This window comes from Macrobrachium nipponense, chromosome 20 (genome assembly GCF_015104395.2).
Source record: "Macrobrachium nipponense isolate FS-2020 chromosome 20, ASM1510439v2, whole genome shotgun sequence".
NCBI lineage: Eukaryota > Metazoa > Arthropoda > Malacostraca > Decapoda > Palaemonidae > Macrobrachium > Macrobrachium nipponense.
Genome location: NC_061089.1, coordinates 79,310,179 through 79,332,805, shown reverse-complemented (window position 1 = coordinate 79,332,805; position 22,627 = coordinate 79,310,179). Strand labels below are relative to the sequence as shown.

The following is a 22,627-nucleotide window of genomic DNA, read 5'->3' as shown; positions in this document are numbered from 1 at the left end:
GTTTGTTAGTTATGAAAAATGATATTGTTATGATACAATAAAGTTTTATACATACTTACCTGCAGATATATACTTAGCTTTAGACTCCGTCGTCCCGACAGATATTCAAATTTCGCGCCACACGCTACAGGTAGGTCAGGTGATCTACCGTCCTGCCGCTGGGTGGCAGGAATAGGAACCATTCCCGTTTTCTATCAGATTCTTTCTCTCTACCACCTGTCTCCTGCGGGGAGGCTGGGTGGGCCATTAATCGTATATATCTGCAGGTAAGTATGTATAAAACTTTATTGTATCATAACAATATCATTTTTATACTTTCAACTTACCTGCCAGATATATACTTAGCTGATTGGCACCCTTGGTGGTGGGTAAGAGACAGCTAAATACTGAAATAGACAGGTAAACAACATATGTTGTAGGTACAAATAAACCTTGGTTCCTACCTGATTAAGCGGAAGACTTCGTGGCTACTGCCCAGGAGTCTGCTTCGCTTCAAGAGCCTCAGCGAGATAGTGATCTATGGCTAAGAGATCTTGTGGGTCTGCCAATGGGGGTCTTATCCACTTACTCGGCAGAGCCTAAATGGCCTTTGTCAATGGGTGCTAATCCACTAATATGACAATACACCTGCTTTAAAAGCATATACGAGGAGCAAAAACATACATCCCGACCACCTGATCCTAACACCTCTGTTAGTTCTAAAGATTGTAAGGAGTATCCCCAACTCCTGACAACAACCCAAAAACTCAACACCACCGTATACACACACACACAAGTACCAAAAAAAAATTTTGTACACCCTTATTTGTCGGATATTCCTCAGTTCCTTCTAACAAAAAGCAACGGTTGCCTGTGCGACACCTAGTGCCTTTGACAGTCGAAAACCCAGAACATCTCTAACTATAGGGTTTACGTACATACACAATAATTAAGGATCAGTCTTTGCTCCAAGTCCCAGCACCGTATCCGCTGACACAAACGGACCGAGAGAGAAGCACTTCTCATAAGTTACCCTGACCTCCTACAGGTAATGAGATGCAAAAACTGAATTGCATCTCCAATATGTCGCTTCGAGAATATTCTTCAGCGACATATTCCTTTGAAAGGCTAGAGACGTAGCAACCGCTCGAACTTCATGAGCTTTAACTCTAAGAAGTTTGAAGGAGTCATCTGGGCAATCATTGTGAGCCTCAGTAATAACACTTCTTACAAAGAAGGCTAAGGCGTTCTTAGACATGGGTCTTTTAGGATCCTTTACAGAACACCATAGACCCTGTTGACAACCTCCCAGCTGCTTCTTTTTACTCAGGTAAAATTTAAGGGCTCTGACCGGGCAAAGGGACCTCTCAATTTCTTTGCCTACTAGGTTCGACAGGCCCTTTACTTCAAAGCTCCTGGGCCAGGGCTTTGAAGGATTTTCATTTTTTGCCAGAAATAAAGTCTGGAATGAACAAATGGCAGCCTCTCCTTTAAAACCAAACCTAGAATCAAGAGCGTGTATCTCGCTCGTTCTTTTGGCTGTAGCGAGAGACAACAGGAATAAACATTTTCTCGTAATGTCTCTGAAGGAGGCAAGGTTTGGAGGTTCGAACCACTTCGAGGTTAGAAATTTTAGAACTACGTCCAGATTCCAGCTCGGGGTTCTAGGAGTATTGATTTTTGAAGTCTCGAAAGACCGGATCAGATCATGAAGATCCTTATTATCAGCTATTTCTAGGCCTCTGTTCCTGAAAACAGCTGAAAGCATACTCCTGTACCCTTTTATAGTGGATACGGAAAGATGCGATTCTTCCCTCAAGAAAAGAAGGAAATCTGCAATGTTGTTCACAGAGGTATTGGAGGAGGACAGCTTCTTCGATTTACAATATCGCCTAAAGACTTCCCATTTCGATTGATAGACTCGTATAGTCGAAGGTCTACGGGCTCTAGCGATAGCCTTTGCGGCTTTTTGAGAAAAGCCTCTCGCTCTGACGAGTCTTTCGATAGTCAAAAGGCAGTCAGAGCGAGAGCGGGGAGGTTTTGATGATACCTCTCGAAGTGGGGTTGTCTGAGCAGATCTGCTCTGTTTGGAAGAGATCTGGGGAAGTCCACCGTCCATTCCAGTACCTCTGTGAACCAATCATGAGCTGGCCAATATGGGGCTATTAGTCATCCGCATCCCCTTTGAGGCCACGAATTTTCTGATTACTTCGCCCAGAATTTTGAATGGGGGAAAGGCGTATGCATCGAGGCCCGACCAATCTAGTAGAAGGGCGTCGACAGCGAATGCTCTCGGATCTTCTACTGAAGAGCAGAAGATGTCTATCCTTTTGGAGAGGAACATGGCAAACAGGTCTATGTGAGGTCTCCCCCATAGAGCCCAAAGACGTCGACAGACCTCTGAGTGGAGGGTCCACTCTGTGGGAAGGACCTGGTTCCTCCTGCTCAGTCTGTCTGCTCTCACATTCCTCTCTCCTTGGACAAATCTCGTGAGGAGGATGATGTTTCTCTCCTTTGCCCAAACTAAGAGATCCCTCGCCAGTTCGAAGAGGGAGAACGAATGAGTCCCGCCTTGCTTTTGAATGTATGCCAGAGCGGTGGTGGTGTCCGAGTTGACCTGGACCACCCCGTCTCTGACTATTGATTCGAAGTCCTTGAGGGCAAGGTGTATGGCTATCAATTCTTTGCAGTTGATGTGCCATGACATCTGCTCGTTCGTCCAGGTGCCTGACACTACTCTTGTTCCAAGCGTCGCACCCCATCCTGTTTCCGAAGCGTCTGAATACAACACTTGGTTTGGGTTCGGCACGGATAAGGACACTCCCTCGTTCTTTTTGAGAGGGACTAACCACCATCTTAAGTGATTCTTTACCTCGAGAGGTATCTGGAACGAGTCCGAAAGTTGTCCTGTCTTCCAGTTCCATACTTTCTTTAAGAAGAATTGCAGGGGGCGAATATGAAGTCTCCCTAGGGGGAAGAACTGTTCCAGCGAGGAAAGAGTTCCTAGAAGGCTCAAACCATTACCCCGCTGCGGAACTTTGTTCTCCTCCCTAAGAAAGTTTGAGACTTTCATAAAGCCTCGTATGAGTCTTTCCTGCGAAGGAAAAACTCGAAAACCCCGAGAATACATCTGAATCCCCAGATAAACCAGGTTCTGGCTGGGGATCATCTGAGACTTCTCGAGGTTCACGAGTAATCCTAGAGATCGAATCATGTCTAAGGTCGTTTTTAGGTCCTCCAAACACTGAGTTTCCGATCTGGCCCTGATTAGCCAGTCGTCTAAGTAAAGGGAGATTTTTATTCCCTTTAAATGAAGCCACTTCGCTACATTCTTCATTAGGTTCGTAAAAACCTGAGGAGCTGTGGATAGGCCGAAACACAAGGCCCTGAACTGAAAAATCTTCCCTTTCATTACGAAACGAAGGTACTTCTTTGACGAGGGATGAATGGGAACATGGAAGTAGGCGTCTTGTAAGTCCAGGGAGACCATCCAATCTCCTGGACGTAGGGCCAACATCACCAATGCAGAAGTCTCCATACGGAACTTCTCCTTTCCTACAAATCGGTTCAGAGCACTTACATCTAGATCCGGTCTCCACCCTGCGGAAGCCTTCGGGACTAGAAAAAGGCGGTTGTAAAATCCCTGAGTGTGTGTATCTAGCACCGGCTCGATGGCTCCCTTGTTCCACATTTCCTCTACCATCTGAAGGAGCGTATTTCTCAGCACAGGGTCCTTGTAACGAGCTGACAGTTCCCGAGGAGTTGAAGTCAGGGGAGGTCTGTCCCTGAAGGGGATGCGATATCCCTTCCTCAGAACCGACATCGACCAAGGGTCGGCTCCTCTCTTTGCCCAGGCTTCCGAGTATTCCAGTAGCCTGGCGCCCACTAGTGTTTGGAGGTTCTGCATGCTATTTTCCCTTCTTAAAGGAACGGAAGGATGATCTTCCTCGCTTGTCGGAAGTCTTCCTTTTGAAGGGGGGTCGTGTCTTAGGACCTCCACGAAAGGGCTGTTGATACGGATGTGATACTCTTTTAGCAGCCGTCGTAACCGTTCTGTTCTTCTTTGCCGACTGGACAAGAAGGTCTTGAGTCGCCTTCTCAGTAAGTGAGTGAGATATTTCCTTCACTAACTGAGAAGGGAACAGATGTTCTGATAAAGGAGCGAACAGCAAGGCAGTTCTCTGAGAAGGAGAAACAGCCTTGGTCAGAAAGGAACCAAAAACCGCTCTCTTTTTTTTAGTATCCCTGCTCCAAAGAGGGAAGATACTTCTCCAGAACCATCCTGGACCGCCTTATCAATACAGGCCAGAATGCTATGAAGCACTTCTGGGCTAAGACTTTCCGATTCTTGAGACTTCTTAGAAATCACCCCAAGGGACCAGTCTAAGAAATTAAATACTTCCAGCACGTGGAAGAGTCCCTTGAGGAGATGATCCAAATCAGACATGCTCCAAGTAGATCGTGCAGAGGATAAGGCTTGTCTCCTAGAAGAGTCTACCAGACTCGAGAAATCCGACTCCGCAGAAGCAGGAAGAGACAGTCCCATGTTCTCTCCTGTTTCGTACCAAATGCCTCTTCTACCTGTCAGTCTGGAGGGAGGCATACAGAATACAGTCTTTCCTAATTTATTCTTGGAATTCATCCAAGAACCGAGAGATTGGAGAGCCTTCCTCATTGAAATGGTCGGTTTCATTTTCAAGAAGGCAGAGGACTTATATGGCTTATTGCTCGAATAGAGAGACCGAGGAGAAGGCGGTGCGGCAGGGCTTAGCGACTCTCCGTATTCCTGGAGCAGAAGTGCGGATAAAGTCTTGTAATTCGACAGTCCTTCATTAGCTGGGGCTTCGTCTTCCGAGATATCCTCTAGCTCGAGCCCAGCTGAAGGAGAATGATCTCCTGCAACGGACAAACATTCCGTAGGTCGCACATATTCTGAATTTGGAGAGCCTCTATTCAGGGAAGGACTGGCGGAGAAAGACTCTCTAAGTTCTTTCGTAAGAGAGCTGGAAGTCCTTTCTATTCTCTTACATGATATCACCGAACTTTCCTTCTGAAGTCCCAAAGAGGAAGAACGCTTCCGAGGAGAAGAACTCTTGGAAGGCGATTCTAGCCTGGAAGGTTCCGCATATCTGGAACGTTCCGCTTTAGTAGAAAGTTCTCCGCGCTTGGAGAGTTCCTCTTGTGCGGAAAAATCCGCTCGTCTGGAAAGTTCCGCTCCTTTGGACTGTTCCACTCTTCCGGAAAAAGATTCCATCTTGGAACGTCCCAAGTGTCTTAAAAGCGATCCGCGCTTTGAAGTTCCCGCTTGTTCGGAAGGATCCGAGCGCTTGAAAAATTCCGCTTGAGTGGAATGCTTGGAAAGTTCCGAGCGCCTGGAAGGCGAATCATGTCTGGAAGCTTTCGTGCGTTTGGAAGGTTCCGCCTGTGCGGAAGGTTCCACGCGCCTGGAAAGTTTGGAACGTTCGGAATGTTCCACTCACCTGGAAGATTCCGCGCGTATTATGGAAAGTTCTTCCACGGGTAAGGAGCGGGTAAGGAGAGTTCGGAACGTCCACGATGTTCCGAGCGCTTGGAAGGAAACTCGTGTTTAGCACGTTCTGTTATCGTAGAAGATTCCGTGTGTCTGACCATTCTCAAGCGCCTAATAGGCTCCTCACCTTTGGAAGGTGCCTCTTGCTCGGAAAATTCTTCTCTACTCTCCTCTCTCCCTGAAAGTTCTCCTTGCCTGGAAAGGGCTTCTGTCCTAACTAGCGCTTCTCGCCAAGATGGTTCTTCCGGGTCTGAAGAAAACCACTCATCTATAGGAGCTCGTTGCTTGGGAGAAGATGGAACAATCTTAGGAACCTCTCGTTTCGAGGGAGGCACCTCTGAGAGCGCCGCGGACCTCTTTATAGGAAGGGAGTTATCCTTCCTACGAAGTTTCTTGGAAAGAACTCCAACCAATGAGGAGATCTGTTCCTGCATTTTTTGTAGGATCTGAGCAGTAGTCGCATCCCTGTCCGTGTCGGAACGAGGGGAGGGAGATCTGGAAGGTGTCTGAGATTCCCTTACAGCACTTGGAGTCAAACAGGTTCTCTTTTTTACTGAAGAAGCCTCTTCAGGAAAGTGTTCTGGACTTAGAGTCAAGCGCCATAGCTTTCCAGCTCCTCTTCAAAGGGCGAGAAAGATTAGTGTCTTTCCACCCTCTTCTAGGTGAAGGCGACTCTGACGACGAAAAACACTCACGAAGGATTATTTTCCTGTAGCGATCCCTGGCAGTCTGGGGCGTAAGAGAACCTGCCGAAGGGACGCCTGACCAGTGGGGAACCTCTACAACCTTCGTACGACTTTCGACATTCCTTCTCCTCTGGGCCAGGGAGCTTGGAAGAGGTCTAGGCCTGGAAGCGTTGTAGAGCCGATCAGACGCCCCCTCCACTACACTGGGGACACTCACATCACTGTCCACTGTTAATTCACCACTCTTACCTTCTAATGCCGCCATTTTGACCTGCATTTTATGAAGGGTAGCCTTCAGATCCGCAATTTCCGATGCTGAATCTGTAGGATTTAAAAAGGGTGAAAGGGCAAAAATAGGGGGATAAGGATTAATTAATGCATCATGAGGAGAAGCTAGAAAGCTAGAAACTAGTTCGCTAGACCTAGATCTACTTCGGCTTTTGGAAGCTTTCCTCAGCCTATCCCTTTCTAGCTTCTTCATATAAGAAGTAAGATCCTTCCATTCTTCTGCACTCAGGTTCTCGCACTCCTTACAGGTGTTAGAAAAAGAACATTCATACTTTCTACAACGCCTGCATACAGTGTGAGGATCTACCGAAGTTTTCGGCATTCTCACCCTGCAGCCCTCATTCACACACCTCACAACAACACTCGAGTCAGACATTCTTAGAAAAAATCCAAAATCAAGTTCAAGAAACGGTCCGCAATAGCGTATGCCAATACAACGATCCAGGTACGTCACCAAAAGTCGGTCAAGAAGATCAATTGCGATGAAAAAAAAAAGAATTCCAGCCAGGAGGTACCAACAACAATGTTGACAGTACCGGCGACAGAAAGAATCTGATAGAAAATGGGAATGGTTCCTATTCCTGCCACCCAGCAGCAGGACGGTAGATCACCTGACCTACCTGTAGCGTGTGGCGCGAAATGTGAATTTCTGTCGGGACGACGGAGTCTAAGCTAAGTATATATCTGGCAGGTAAGTTGAATGTATAAAAATACAAATTAGTTACAAATTTGTCATTTGTTCATATACGAAACAAACCTTCGGTCTTAACATTAGGATAGACTTACTTATTGGAGGGAGGTAAGTCTCTATAACTGACTGGGAGTTTGCCACCTATATCCATTTCCAAAAATTAGGAGTATTCCAAGAGAATGGACTATAAACCCTTGAACCAAAGATATAAAAGAATCTATTGGTGTCCTTCACTGGGTGCTGGTACCATGCCATGGTTTGTAAACTATGGGAAAATAGAGAACCTTCCATTCTCATAAACCACTCTTTTCCCTTGTATCTGGATCTACCATCACCCCTCTCTTCCCTATTACCGAGAGGGGTGTGTTACTACTGAAAAGTATACCATACTCTAAAATAACTTTACAGTATGGCTGACCACCTCACCTGCATCTAGTCCGTTCCAGCTTATGATGGTACTCTCCTTCATACTGCCCGTAGGTAAAGGAGTAAAAAGAAAGAAGTAAAGAAAAAAGACCAGTCATCCCATTCATTCTACTTTCATACCTTCATCTTAGACCAGACACAAACTGACCCGCCAGGGGTACTGGATGAGCTATACCAATTGCTGGGCCACCACCACTGGACCCAAGGAAAAAGTGTCCAAGGATCTATGGGCAACGTCTTTTAAATAAAAGGAAGTGAAAGTTGTTTGGCATTTCCAAACACCAGCTTTCAGAATTCTCTCCACAGACATATTCTTCTTGAATGCCAAAGAAGCACTCAAGCCTCTGATGTCATGAGCTCTAGCTCCCTCCTGGCTATTTGACCCCCTGTCTTCTGTCATGTAGGCATTCCTGATCGTTTCTCTTAGCCAAAATGATATTGTAGTCCTGGACACTTCCTTTTTGTTCCGTCCTGTACTTACAAACAACCTCCAGCACTGCAGCCTGAGGTGCCTTGTCCTTCTTAAGTACTCTCTTATTACCCTGACGGGACACAGAAGCATCTCTTCTTTGTCACTGTCTACGAAAAATGCCATAGAAAGTATGGAAAAGGAGTCGAATCTACCGTCCACTATTGATGGGTTTTGAGTTTTGGCCACGAATTCTGGAACAAACTCAAATACCATTGACTTCAAACCTCTCAAGTGCTTTATGATATATGACAGGCCATGTAGTTCCCCCACCCTTTTGGTTGAAGCTAGGGCCAATAAGAAGACTGTCTTCAGGGTCAGGCTCCTATCTGTGGACTGCCTTAGTGGTTCATAGGGGGGTTTTGTCAGACTACTCAGTACCATGGTCAAATCCCAATCTGGGGCTTTTAGTTCCTTTAGTGAACATGACTGCTCAAAGCTCTTCATCAACATGAAGACGAAATGTCCACACCTTTCATGCGTAAGACAGAGGCTAGAGCAGCCCTGTACCCCTTCACCGCAGATACAGACTTATGCCTTTCTGTCCTGAGATATATCAGAAAGTCTGCTAATTGCTGAATAGTGGTAACAAGTGGAGACAAGTTCCCTCTAGGACACCAATCACAGAATGCTGACCATTTTCCTTGGCATACTGCTGCTGATGACTTTCTGATATTTCCTGCCATCTATGCTGCTGTTTTTTGCGAAAACCCTCTCGCTCGCAGGAGATACTTGACAGTCTTCACCCGTGAAGTGATAAGGACTTCACCGACCGGTGGTACCTCTCCACTTGCGGCTGACATAGTAGGTTGTTCCATGGGGGTAACTCTCTTGGCACGTCTATTAAGAGTTCCAAGAGGTCCGGAATCCATTCTGCCTTTGACCATAAAGGAGTTACCAGAGTCATTCTGAGGTTCTAAGACCGCATTACCCTGTTCAGAACCTGACGGATTAGACAAAATGGAGGAAATGCGTAAACGTCCAGATTGTCCCATGGGTGTTGTAGGGCATTTTCTGCTACTGCCTCTATGTCTGGGACTACCGAACAATACACTTCCATCTTTTTGTTGTACCTGGGTCTATGATCGGCCTTTCCCACAACATGAGCATCCTGTCCACTACCTGTTGGTGCAAGGACCACTCCATTCCCAGGATCTGATCCCTGCGGCTCAACTTGTCGGCCACTATGTTTCTTTTTCCCAGAATATATCTGGCCCTGATGTCTACTAGGTTCTCTACAGCCCACTGATGAAGTTGAACTGTCATCACATGTAACTGTCGAGAAACTAGGCCTCCTTGTTTGTTTATGTAAGCTACTACTTTGGTGTTGTCTGACATAAATACCACTGATTGCCCCTTCACCCTCTCCCTGAATTCCTGTAGTGCTAGAAACGCTGCTTTTAACTCCAGCATGTTTATATGGAGTTCTCTGTCCTCGCCACTCCATTTTGCTGAAACCATCAGCTCCTCCATATGGGCTCCCCAACCTTCTAGTGATGCATCTGAGAACAAGAAATTTGGGGAGGGCTGCTGAAGGGGAACACCCACTGTCAGATTGTTGTCCTTCACCCACCACAGCAAGTCTTTCCTCACTTCTGCCAACAAGGGAATCTGCTCGTACGGGTGATCTACTATTGGTGACCAAAACTCCTTCATCCTACATTGTAGAAATCGAAGGTGTAGCCTCCCTTGTGGTACTAGCTCCTCCAAGGAAGTTAGAACGCCCCAGTACTAACCTTGCCCACTGTCTTGCTGGCTGTGTTTTGTTTTTCCAGAAAGGCATTCACCACTTTGCTTTGCATTTCCCTCCACTCTCTGGTCTGGTTCCAGGGTAATACTTTGGCTTTTATTGTTGGTCTATACCATTCCCCGAGAACACCCCCCCACCCCTTGACCTTCGGAGCCAACTGCGAGCTTTCTCACCTGATTTATCACAATACCTAAACTGTGACAAAACTGTAGAAGGGTCGCCCTGTCCCTGAGTAATTTCTCTCTGGACTTTGCTATCACCAGCCAGTCGTCTAAATATCTTATTAGCCTGATCCCCTGAGCATGCGCCCATGTCGACAAGAGAGTGAACACTTGTAAAAACTTGAGGAGACGTTGTCAATCCGAAGCACAGGACTTTGAACTCGAAAACTTTCTCTGCAAGACTGAAGCGGAGAAATTTCCTGGAAGACTGATGGACTGGGATCTGAAAGTATGCGTCCTTCAAGATCGTTGTCAGCATAAAGTCCTTGATCCTGACGCTGCTTAGTAGACCGTCTTTGGAGTTTCCATTTTGAATCTGGTTCTTCTTATAAACAGATTCAATGTTGACAGGTCTATTACTGTCCTCCAGTCCCCACTGGCTTTGGGTACAAGGAAAACCCTGCTGTAAAACCCCTTTGATGGAATGGATACTTGTTCCACAGCCCCTTTTTCCATCATCTTCTTCACTTCCCTTTTGCAGAGTAAAAGCCTTCTGAGGTTCTTGAGCATAAGCGAGGTGAGGTAATGGCTGTTCTGTCAGGGGTGGGTATACTTCGAACAGAATCAAATACCTGACCCTAAGAACATCGCCGAGGGCATTCTGGGTAATACATGCCCCGTGACCTGGTATAAATGCCAATAGTCCCTGGATTTCACAAGTTTAATTTTAATTCTACCGGTTTCCTAGTAAATCCTAATGTTAAGACCGAAGGTTTGTTTTGTACATGAACAAATACAATAACCAGCATTCAAAATAAGAGCAAAAGCAGAATTCTGTTGTAAAATGACAATTTGTCGAAAATTGCATTTTTCCTAACTATACAAACCTGAGGTCCTTTAACAATAGGAAGTAGCTAGCGGCAGCTGGAACGGTCGTAAGCTTCGAACAAAAGGGGAGAACGGTAGTTTAACTGCTTGTCCGACAGGAGGTAAAACAAATCACTTTTGCTTTTGGCCCATGCAAAATACACAGAGTGAGGGGTGGCATGAGAGGGACTATATGTAAAGGACCTCAGGTTTGTATAGTTAGGAAAAATGCAATTTTCGACAAAATTGTTCATTTGTTCCGATACGTAATACAAAACCATCGGTCCTTTAACAATAGGAAGACTCACTTCTTGGTGGGAGGAATCTGAGTCTTTTGATGAACAGACTGGTGTTCGTCCATCCCTGGAATGCCTCCCTGGTCGTAAGAGCGAGGAGGGATCCAAGCCTCTGTCCGATTGATCGGGGTGTGCACCGCAGGATCAATGGTCAGACCTCTGGGCCGAGTACTAAGAGAGAGGCAAGCGTATCTCTTCGTACCAGCAAGCAAGAACTTGTTCCTGTTTGCAAGAGGCAACATAAAGTATGGGTTGTCTCAAGCTGGCATCCACTTCCTCCCCCTTGTTGGAGGAAGTGGTGGATATACGCTCCTATCCCTAGTGAAAGGGAGGGATGGATGGGGCTCTGTTGAGTAGCTCACCTGCATCTTGTCCTTATCCAGCAGGGTGACGACCGTGTCCCTCTAACCACAGGTAGAGGGGAAGAAAAAGATGGGGAAGAGGAGCCAGTCACACTCATTCACTCATCCATTCTTATGGTCACACCAGGACTCGATGCTGTTCAGCCTGCGAGGGGTCTGGGTTCGCTACACAACGTGTTGAGCAGCCACCACGGGTCCCAAGGAAAAGGATCCAAGGACCTGTGGGCAATATCCCGAAGGTAGAAGGAAGGGCATGTGGTCTGGTTGACCAGACCCCTGCCTTTAGTACCTGCGCCACGGAGAAGTTCTTGCGGACAAGGCAGCATCTCCTTCGCATCGAAGGCGGTGAAGTCCATTAGGGAGGGTATTGTGAAGGACTCGAACCCATCGTCAGTTACCGAAGGGTTCTGAGTCTTCGCTACGAAGATCGGTACGAAATCGAGCGTCACAAATCCCCATCCCTTGTGCTTGACTTCTCAAGAGAAGTCATGCAGTTACCTAAGACGAAAAGAAGGAATAGTCGTATGACCTACCCTCTTCTCGAACTTTGGTTATGTACAGTACTCATACTGACAAGCTATTAAGACGAAGTAATGATTGCTCTGGAACAACCGAAACTAAGTCCACAGCATAGTTCGTAACTGACTCGGGCGCTCTGACAGCTGCCGACTGACTGTTCGGAATCAGTAGAGGCAAGTTGTCCAAGCATCCGGTAAGTCACGTGACCTTCGCCCTTTAAAGAGTTATGCTGAGAGACCAAACAATAAATATTGTTAGTCACCGATGCCGGACGGCACGGCGATGATTCTCTTAATGCATAAGCTCAAAAGGCGAAAGTCAATTGCCTTCAAAAGACCGAGGTCCCTGATGGCAAGAAAATCTCATAGACGTTGGATCTCAGCTTAGGAGAAACAACACTATGTGACGTTTGAAGACGAAGGTAGGCAATGAATGCAACCTACGTCTTCCAGCTGAATCGAGAGAAGGAATCTCAAGATTCTAAACCTGTGCTTACAAATGACTGAAAACGCTAACCGCCATTTCATTGCTGTCCGCTGTGCAATGAAAGCGGGGCGTTCTTCAGTAATGAAACACAGGGGAGTGCCGCTTGAAGAACTGCTTCTCATGGGCTGAACGTTTGGAAGTAGAGCTGCAGGTGTGGGAGTAGGCGATGTCTTTCAATACATCTGCTAATCCTGGGTGAACAATGAACAATTGTACACCTCCGAATACAAGATATTTTGAGGACAACTCAGATTCCGCAAAAATCATTCGCATTATCGGGATACGATGCAGCAAGAGACTATTACAGAATTCTGTTACCGTGCGGTAAACAGAAAGATGAGAGTCGAATAGATATCTCTGTTTAAAATTCTCGCAATACCGAAGACGATGAATACTAGCGTTTCACAGCAGTAGATAGTCATTCATGTATGAGAGAATCCCCGTTAATCAGAGACTTAAGTCCGTGATTGTTGGGCAGAGATACGGTTGTTATTCAATCCAAGCAGGTGAGAAAGACATAACAACCGTCTATCTCAAAGCGGCAGCTGATACTGAAATGCCTCTGGGCAATTCAATACGCAGTAGCTGTCGCTGACTCGTCATCCTGAGTTGCCAAGTAATCTTTCCACGAAGGAATGCGTTCGGCTAGAACCACAGAGCATAAAGATATGCTCGAGCAATTATATTTAAGCGAACGAATTTCGGTAAATATAAAAGCTTAAATGGTGTTGTTGTGACAACACCATAGTATATAAATTGAAACTGGAAACTCCTGGGAGGTTGCAGGCAACCCGGGTTGCAGTTCAATTAGAATACTTTTCGTCTAAGTCGCAATCCGTAGAATAACCAGGATATGCGCCTACCCATCGGACCATTCAACTGCTTAGCAGAATCATGTCGCGAGTTAACTATACGTAGTATATTTGTAGGATTCTGAACAACGATCTCCATCCTAAATTCTTTCCTTCAAGAAAACAAACAAAATAAGGATTGGAGATTGACCCACCTTCGTTCTCTATTAAAGAGAGTGAAGGAGAAGTCTTCCTCGAAGGAAAGCTTCAATGGTGAACAGAATACTAAGACGATAGTTCCAGCCAAACTGGATATTCCCGTCCGTTCTTCTCTATTCCAGGTTGGTCGCCTACTGTGAGATAGTCTTCTTTCAGCAGCAGTCTTCTTCCCTAATGTAGAAATTCCAGGAATTCGAGCATAGGCGAGGTTCCCGATTAATCGTGTAAACATATCGGGGATTCTCGTCTCGCTCACTTTGGACCGTGGTCTCGCCTAAGTGTTTGGAGATCGTAAGAAACTCTAACACTCTGAATGCGCTAGAAATTCGTAAGAATTCCTAAGCAGTCTGCGAAACCCCCACCGAATTCGTCAAACGATATCGGCTGGTGGTCCTCTCGATTCCCGTAGAAATCGAGAATGGGGCAGGATCCCTCCTCAACGACCGGGGCTTACGTCAGGTAGGACCCGAAGGTCCCCCCTGGTAGCGCAGTCCCCAACGTGGGATCCTACAGAGAAATCTCTGTAGGATCCTTCCCCTTTCCCTCGTAGCCGTAAGGAGAGAGGGAATGGGGGAGGAATTGGATACTCGCTCGCCTTCCAGTGGAACTAGCAGTTGGAGAAGAGTAGGAGCAGCCATCGCCTTGCGGCGATGGCCTCTTAGAGTCTGGGAAAACGTATCGTCAGGAGAAAACGTTTTCCCGAGGAGGGTTACGAACTCTCACTGTAGGTAAGGGTCTGCCGCCACTGTGAACGTCGTCTGGGTGGGGCTGATTGACACCTGACAGGAGAGAGCCGATACCGTCCTCCGACTCATTCCAGTCCTCGTCGAGGTCGAAACCTCTCAGGAGGACCGAAGGAGTATTTAAATACGGTGTCCGAAGACACGTAGAAACTCCGCTGTCGCAAGTAGAGGAGGTGGAAGTAGCTTGATCGACCGGCCAGAAACTGAGAGAGCCTTCTTGTCTGGAGACGAGAGACTCTGGTTCAAGACAGAATCGGCAAGCTCCGATCGCGGCAAACCCACCGTCGGTTTGGGTTCCCTCTCGGGCCCCAAAACGACTCGAGCAGAGACATGGGCTCTGCTGGTGGGGAGCGGCGATCCTTCCCCCGGTCGTCTTTGTGCTGACGAATCAGGGTGCAATAACCTGGGTAAAGTTACTCTGAATCTCGGAAGTTACAGCGTCTTGAGGAGTAGGACTGGACCGTCCAGTCCCTCCAACAAGAGGCAAGCTCCCAGGACCCTCCTCCTTCAGAAGAAGGGCCAGCAACAGATCCCTGACGGTTGCCTCCAATCACTTGCGCGTACGGTCCTGGTTGGTCCTAAGACCAACCTGGGCACGTGCGGCGTCGTGACGGGATCGTGAGCGGCGCATCTCTCACGATCACTCCTATATACCTCGCTCTTCCTGGCGTATGCCGAGGAAGTTGAAGGTATCGGAGAGACAGAACTGACGCTACCCCCTCTCCCCCTGACGGTCGCCTCCAATCACTTGCGCGTACGTCCTGGTTGGTCCTAAGACCATACGTGGCACGTGCGGCGTCGTGACGGGATCGTGAGCGGCGCACCTCTCACGATCACTCCTAGCTACCTCGCTCTTCCCGGTGTAGCCCGAGGAAGTTGAAGGTAGTGGAGAGACAGACCTGACGCTCCCCCCCCCCGCTCGCTGGCAGGACCAGCGTACGTGGGGGGCTGCAGCCGATCACCAACCCGCGGTGGGGATCGATCTGCAGGCCTGGCCGTGCCGCTCACCTGTGGCGAGCGGCTCGACTGAGAACGTCGACGCTGATGTCTAGCGTCAGGCGAGCTGTTGCTGGTTTACCGTCTCCCGCCCCCGGTCCCGATAGAGCGGCGTCAGGTGACCTGCTAGGCTCGTTGTCGCGGTGAGACCGGCGAGCGTCCTCTCGGCGCGTCGAGCCGCTGGTACCAGCCGTGGCTGGTACCGACGACCAGCGGGGACCCTTCCTCGCCTCAACCCGTGGCTGGTCAGCGACCGTCACGTTCAACCCGAGCAGCCAGCTGGTCGCTGCGAGAGCGTCCACTGGCCTAGCGAGAGTCGTCTGCACGACACTCGCCAGTCTTCTGCTCCGCGCTTTCGGTCTTGCGCGAGCGAGCTCGAGTGTCAAGACTTTGGCTGGACGGTCTCCCGCGCGGGAGACCGTCCACTCGGTACTTCTCGCTAAACGAGAAGCCGAGGCGGATCCTGGTTTAGCGGCAGAACCGCTAAAAACCAGGCGAGGAAGTGCCAGCCGAAGCTGGTACTCCTCTGGTCCCCGTCTTCTTCTCCTTGGTAGAAGAAAAGACGGGCCCTGTTCCCGAGGAGCAGGAGGACCAGCAGAAGAGCTCCCCGAATCGCCGGAGCGAGACGGGCCCTTAGAAGGTCCCGAAGGAGCCTTCTTAGGGGGGGGAAAACCCGGGTTACCAGCTGGTCGCTGCAAGAGCGGCCGCTGGCCTGGCAAGAGTCACCTGAGCGTCTCTCACCCGCCTTCTGCTCCGTGCCGCGTCTTGGGGCCGAGCGAACTCTGGCGCCGAAACTTGGCTGCACGGTCTCCCGAGGGAGAACGTACACTCGGGATCTCTCGCGAACGAGAGACCGAGCCGGAACCTGGCGTAGCGGCATCGCCGCTAGCACCAGGCGAGGAAGTACCAGAGCTAACCGATACTCCTCTGGTCCCGCTATCGCTTACTCTTCGGAATGGGAGGGACCGGCCCCGCTCCCGAGGAGCATGAGGACCAGCAGAAGGACCCCCCGTCCCACCGAGGTGGGACGGGCCCTTAGAAGTTCCCGAAGGAGACTTCTTAGGGGGGAAGGCAGCCTTCTTCTTCTTCGGCTTATGGGCCTTAGAAGTCGAAGGGGAAGAGGCAGCAGCAGACGATGAAGACGAAGATGACAGCTTCCTCTTCTCCTCTTCCTCGTCAGCTCTCGCAGGACAGTCGTCAGGTCCTCCATCCAGGAGGGAGCCGGGGCAGTTGCCGAAGCAACAGGGCCCGACTGCACCTGTCCGGAAGGACCTGGGACTGGGGAAGACACACCGTGGGCAGGACCAGCATGGACAGGCACAGGAATCAGGAGCGACAGGAACAGCAACCAGCTCAGGAGCGGCAGGAACAGCGGCAGCGGTAGACCCAGAAGGGACAGCCAAGCCAACAGCGGGAATCACATCAGCGGCAGGTACGGCAGGCCCAGCGATCGCCTCGTAGAATCATCGGCAGCCAGCGGAACCTGGGTCCTGGCGGCCGGTCCAGGGGCGAGCTGCTGGAACAGCGGAAGTCTGGGGCAGGCAACACGAAGAAAACAGGCGGCGGCGGCAACCCCACCTCGGTACGGCTGCGGCCCTAGTAGCGGCAGACGGCGTCATCGACACAGCATGGGGAGTGTAGACCAGAGGGGGGGGAGCAGCATAATCGGCGTTTTGGTAGTAGTGGAGACCGCCCCAGACCTCGCTAGACGCTGCAGCAGCCCGTGGATGCTAGGCACGCCCTGCCTCCGCGGTGGTCCATACCTGTCCAAGGTCGTCTCCCACGGATGTAGCACCTGCGGTAACATAGATAGATTAGTAAGAGGGGTTCCCTCACGCACAGGGGGAAGACATGCCCCACCCCGAACGCAAGGAAGACCCCAAATACAAAATACAACGAAGAAGCTGAGCGGGGGGCAGGAAGGAAGACGAAGAATCGGATACCAAGGGAGTCGCGGGAGAGCTTTCCGACGACTTCCTGGCAGACCTTCGCTTCCCCTACCCCCGCACAGCAGTGAAAAGTAATATGAAAATGAAACAGAATACTGCCCTTGCGATTCACTTCATAGAACTTAAAGGGGAAAAGATCAATTCCCGGGTAAGAACGGAAACTTGATCCAATAATATGATGCTATCATAAAATATATATGAAAATGAAACAGAATACTGCACTTGCGATTTCATTTCACATAAAAAAAAAAACGTAAGGATCAATTCCCGGGTAAGAACGAAAATTGATCCAAATTAAATTTCATGCAAATAAATAAATGAAAATGAAAAGAATATTGCAATTGCGAATCCACTTTCATTGCATTCTATTATACAAAATTAAAAGGCTCGTGCCGAGCGCAAACACACTCTCGGTAACGAACGCACAGGGCAAACATATAATGAAAAGAGTACTTACATTTTTCAATTACACACTTTCGCCCAAAATAAATGACTCGGCGCGAGCGCGCCCGCCCTCGGCACCGAGGCATAATTCAAGGGTTCAATTCATGAAAAGAGAGGAAATCGCCGCATCTACGGCGATAACTCCATGTTGGTTCATAATTAAGTAATGAAAATGAAAACAGTGTACTTACAGTTTCATTTTCAAGTCAAACAAACCATTAGTAGAAAACACAATATAAACAAAGCATACGACGATGAAGCGGGCAGAGAGCGATGACGAACACGTCCTTCACACCCGCGGCCGAAAGCAAAAGTGATTTGTTTACCTCCCAGTCGCGCGGCGCGCGACTGTCGGACAAGCAGTTAACTACCGTTCTCCCCTTGTTCGAAGCTTACGACCGTTCCAGCTGCCGCTAGCTACTTCCTATTGTTAAAGGACCGATGGTTTGTATTACGTATCGGAACAAAAGAAATTTACAAGCAATAAAAAAAAATGATCTAAAAAGCTCATATGTGATAATTAACAATGGATTGTGTTCCAATATAATGCTTTAAGTAACAATAACCATAAGACGGGAAGCTGTAAGGAGCCTGACAAAAAGAAGAAAAAACACACAAGCTGGTACAACTATTTCAAGAATATAGTACATATAAGGAGGGTTGGAGAGGTGAGAAATATTCTTACAGTGTGGTTTAATGAGACCAACAAATAACATTACTATTCTTGTACTTCACCCAAAAGATTTGTTCTTAAAAGAGAACTACAAACAGACCAAAGGGAATGCAGGGATGATGAGACAAACTTGAGCATCATCTACAGTGAAATGGAAAGCTTGAAACAACTCAGAATACTACTCACGATTTGTAATAAGACGAAGACCCTGTGTTTGTGGATGATGATGATGATGACGATGACGCATGATATGCCTTTCTTTTTCTAGCAAGCTTCAATGCTATGGAATCTATTCCAGAATGCTTTGCTTTCCCCTGTGCCGATCTTATTGGAGAAGTATAAGTGGTTGGTATTGTTGTCCTCATTGTATTCAAGTCTTCGGTGTCAGGAGGTGGCTCCGGTTCTACCACTACTGTACTTGACTGAGTTGTTACACCCTGTACGTCACCCTGAAGGAAGTAGGAGTAGTAGTAAAAATTAGCAGACTTCATAAAACTCTATGCAGCACCAAATATATTTATCACAATGACGGTATAATTATCAGGCACACATATTTCGGCAACAGCAAAACTCCATTTCAACCTACCATTCGTAATAAAAAATCAAATTAATGAATTTACTCACTTTGTGGAATAATGTCCGTACATCAGCAAACTCATCTTGACAGTATATTCTTTTATGTGCTAAGAAATTAACCACAGACCGGAACAGGCTACGGCACACTTTACATTCCAAGATAACATCACACTCGTTGAGGACAACATTCCTTACCTATAAAAATATTTCAACACTAAAGACCTTACAAGAATTATCTCACTTCTAAACTTGCTAATAATTGTCCCATGTAATATTCTTTTATAAAAAAAAAAAAAATCCTCTTACAATCACAAATATACCCTTATATTACCTATAGTAATATGGAATATACTTCAAAATACTCTTTAAATTACAGGATGGGGGTGGGTTATGCAATTAACAGTGTAGTTTTCAATAATCTTAAGCTAAGGATTAATTATCACAAGTACATCAGTATTTACAGCTTATTTTATACCGGCAGTCCCCAGTTATCAGCGGGGGTTCTGTTCTCGGCGGGGCGCTGATAAGCGAAAACCGCCGTTAACCAAAACATCTGTCGTTTATAGGGCTAAATTTCAGTTAATGGCGCCTCTGTTAGGTATGTTATGGCGCCATAACTATTATCGGCACCTTATGGCACCGATAAACAAAACTTGGCCCTTATGGCGCCATAAATTGCCAATTTTATGGCGCTAGACAAGCCCCATAAAACCGGATCGCCATTAACCGAGACCTCTGATAACCAAGGACTGGCTGTATTATAAAAGATAAAAACATTGTTAAATCACTAGAAGTACAGTATTGGATAAGATTATTCTCATATGGATCTGAGTAAAGTACCCACTACCAACTCTTACCAGTATTTCTGATAACCTAAGATAATAAAAGCACCCATCAACAAATGAAATCATGTTGACTGATCATTCATATTAATCAAAAAATAAAGCTACAATGCCATTTTAAGACGACAAGACATATTAACATTTAGAAACTAAAAATACTGCATTCAAAAGAACACTAAAATTCACCTCCTCAGTTCCTGTAACCAAGAGTTTTGCTAGACCACCCACTCCATTCGTCGCAGCATTAATGGAACGTTTAAGTAGAGAATAGTCGGGGTCCTCTGGAAGCTCAAAGACCTCAACACCCTAAAATAGAAATTAATAACATTAAATCTTTTTTTTAACTATAACCTTCTTAATGTCAAATAACTTTAGTTGGATTGTAAGACCCACTTCATCCCAAATTATCATTCAGTAAACTGCCTCCAGGACTTTATACATGAAGTTCAGGTATCTGGTTGGTTGATGTTTACCCAAATGCCATAGACATACACTACCAGTACTTATGCTAAGTCTTACTAAGTCTAAGTCCATAATTCCCATGTTACTGTAATATTGTTATCATTACCATCATTATAGAGGCTAATGAAAACATAGATCATTGTTAAAACTACAGAAGAGTCTTCTGATATTACTGGCTGCAAGATAATGGGGAGACTTGTGGCTGTGGATAAATATTTCAAAATATTTCAACATTCCTCCTTTCCCCAACAAAAATAACCTACACAAAATATTGGTACACTGTATTACACCCACTCCTCACTCCTTTATCTCTATTGACTAACATTCTGCACCTACACTAATAGTAAAAAATCTTTTGCCCAACTGTTTTGCATTTACAATACACAACTAGCAGTAATTATCACAAGAGTAGCAGCTACAGTAACAGCAGTTCAGAAACATAAGTTTCCATTCAGAGGTTTTAAATCTAAATCATACCCTATACTTATTTTATATTTCTGCACTCAGCAGACCATGATTGACGACCTAAGAGTCCACTAAATCTTGAAAAGAGGAGGTAAAGCTTGAGATAACATAGATGAGAATGTTGAGGTGGATTATGGGGATATCGCTACTCGAGAGACTGGAAAATGATGAAATAAGAAGATTACGGAGGTGATAAGAGTGACACAATTGGGATAGTATGGGCATGTGCCGAGGATGGATGATGAGGAGAGTGAAGAGTGCTTGGGAGGAACCTGTTAAGAGGAAGAAGATCGAGAGGGAGAGAGAGAGAGAATTAGATGGTGAGATAAAGTGAAGGAAGATATGGCAAGAAGAGGTTTGGTGGAGGATGCCTTTGATAGAAAGCATTGGAGAAGGCGCTTCAGGCAACCAACCCCTTAATGTAGGGATGACGGTGGGAAAGAAGAAGAATCCACTGAATCTTGATATGTTCATTAAGCATTAAGCTTTCTCACAGTAAGGAATCTGTAAGATTAAAATGTCAATTGTTTCATGTATATTCTGAATGTAGATGCTGCATTGATCTTATGAATATTAAGACTAATTAAACTCCTTAATTCATATCGACCTATCTTACCGGCACCAGGTCCCAAAGACTCACTCTGAAAGAACAATATACTCCCAACTGGCCAGTTAAAATTCTTGGGATGTTCAGCATCAATTCTGGTGGTGGTTAACCTCACACCCAGCCACAAGGGCTAAGTTAAAAAAAAGCGGGATGGATGGTGGACTGGAATTTACTGTAAACTTATAGCTGCCTATTAAAACAATAGATTTTGCTTTTCAAAACGAACCTGCCATCACCCAAGGATTCATACTCACAACATTCCAATACCTACAGGTATACTTTCAGTAGAACTGTAATGCTTAAACACCCTATCTGCACACATAGTCCAATGGCCTTGCCCACAGGACAATTGTTATTGGAGGCTCAACAACACTGAGATCCTGGTAGGAGCAGCAACAGCAAATGATACAGTCAACGTGGTAAAGGTAGGCAAATGTATCTAGCCTTCCTCCTCCACCAAAACCTTCCTGTGGCAGCTGCAGATCCTATCCCTTCACACCTCTGCGATTCACTTTTTATCCATTTTAAAGCAAACAGAACATTCACAACAAAAACAAACTCCAACTGAGCAGTCACCAGGATCACAGCAAGATGTCTTCATTTAATGACAGTTGGCAACCATAGAAAATGCTTGATGACAGAAGTTAAGTGGAGGTATTCCCCACTAAACTCCCTTAGCTGCCTTCTTACTAAGCTTCTATCATTGATTACAGCTCATGCTGTGGAATACTTGGAATACTACTATGTACATAAGAGGTAAAGGTTCGTATTTCCGCAGGAACAATTCATTATTCTGTTAACACTTATAGACCTTAGGAGGGATATCATCATAAAATCTGGATGCATTGCATTTGTACTTACTGGTGACCCTTTATCTTCTGGTATTACAGACTTTGGTTTTTGTGATGTTGCCTTATTAGAGCCACTAGGGGTACTGTTGACCTGCTGTCTGCTACTGCTACTGACAGATTTTGTACTAGTAGTCGATGAGGTAGACACTTTGTTACTACTGCTGCTTGAGGCACTGGACTGGCTTGAGCTTGCTGATTTGTTTGGAGTGTTGGATACTCTAGTCGGATTTGCCCCTGCCTTCCTAACTGCAGGTTTTACTGGAGGGCGGGAGCCAGTCGGCGGAAGTTTTCCACTGGCTGTGGTTTTTTTTGTGGTTAAAAGTTTACGAGCCCTCTTCACCATTTCTGGGTTATTCAACATTCTGTAAAAATAAAAATGGCAATGATAAAAATACAGTTCAAATACCCAAAAGACAACAAAACATTATGGTAAAAGAGAAAAGGTACAACTTTTCCTATTTCTAAAAGGAAAATGGATAGAATACATGGGTGCACTTAT

At 46.5% G+C, this 22,627-nt stretch overlaps 1 protein-coding gene across 4 annotated transcripts in view; it reads right to left on the bottom strand.

Annotated features, from left to right (window-relative positions):
- Positions 1 to 22,627, bottom strand: part of LOC135195288 (uncharacterized) — a 65,812-nt gene that overhangs the window by 34,076 nt on the left and 9,109 nt on the right. For all 4 annotated transcript variants that reach the window (XM_064221550.1, XM_064221558.1, XM_064221564.1 and 1 more), the window contains 4 exons: positions 22,139 to 22,490; positions 19,930 to 20,049; positions 18,950 to 19,096; positions 18,512 to 18,774 (listed from right to left, as the gene is read on the bottom strand). In XM_064221550.1, coding sequence (XP_064077620.1) covers positions 18,512 to 18,774; positions 18,950 to 19,096; positions 19,930 to 20,049; positions 22,139 to 22,490 — 882 coding nt within the window. The remainder of the gene's footprint in view (positions 1 to 18,511; positions 18,775 to 18,949; positions 19,097 to 19,929; positions 20,050 to 22,138; positions 22,491 to 22,627) is intronic.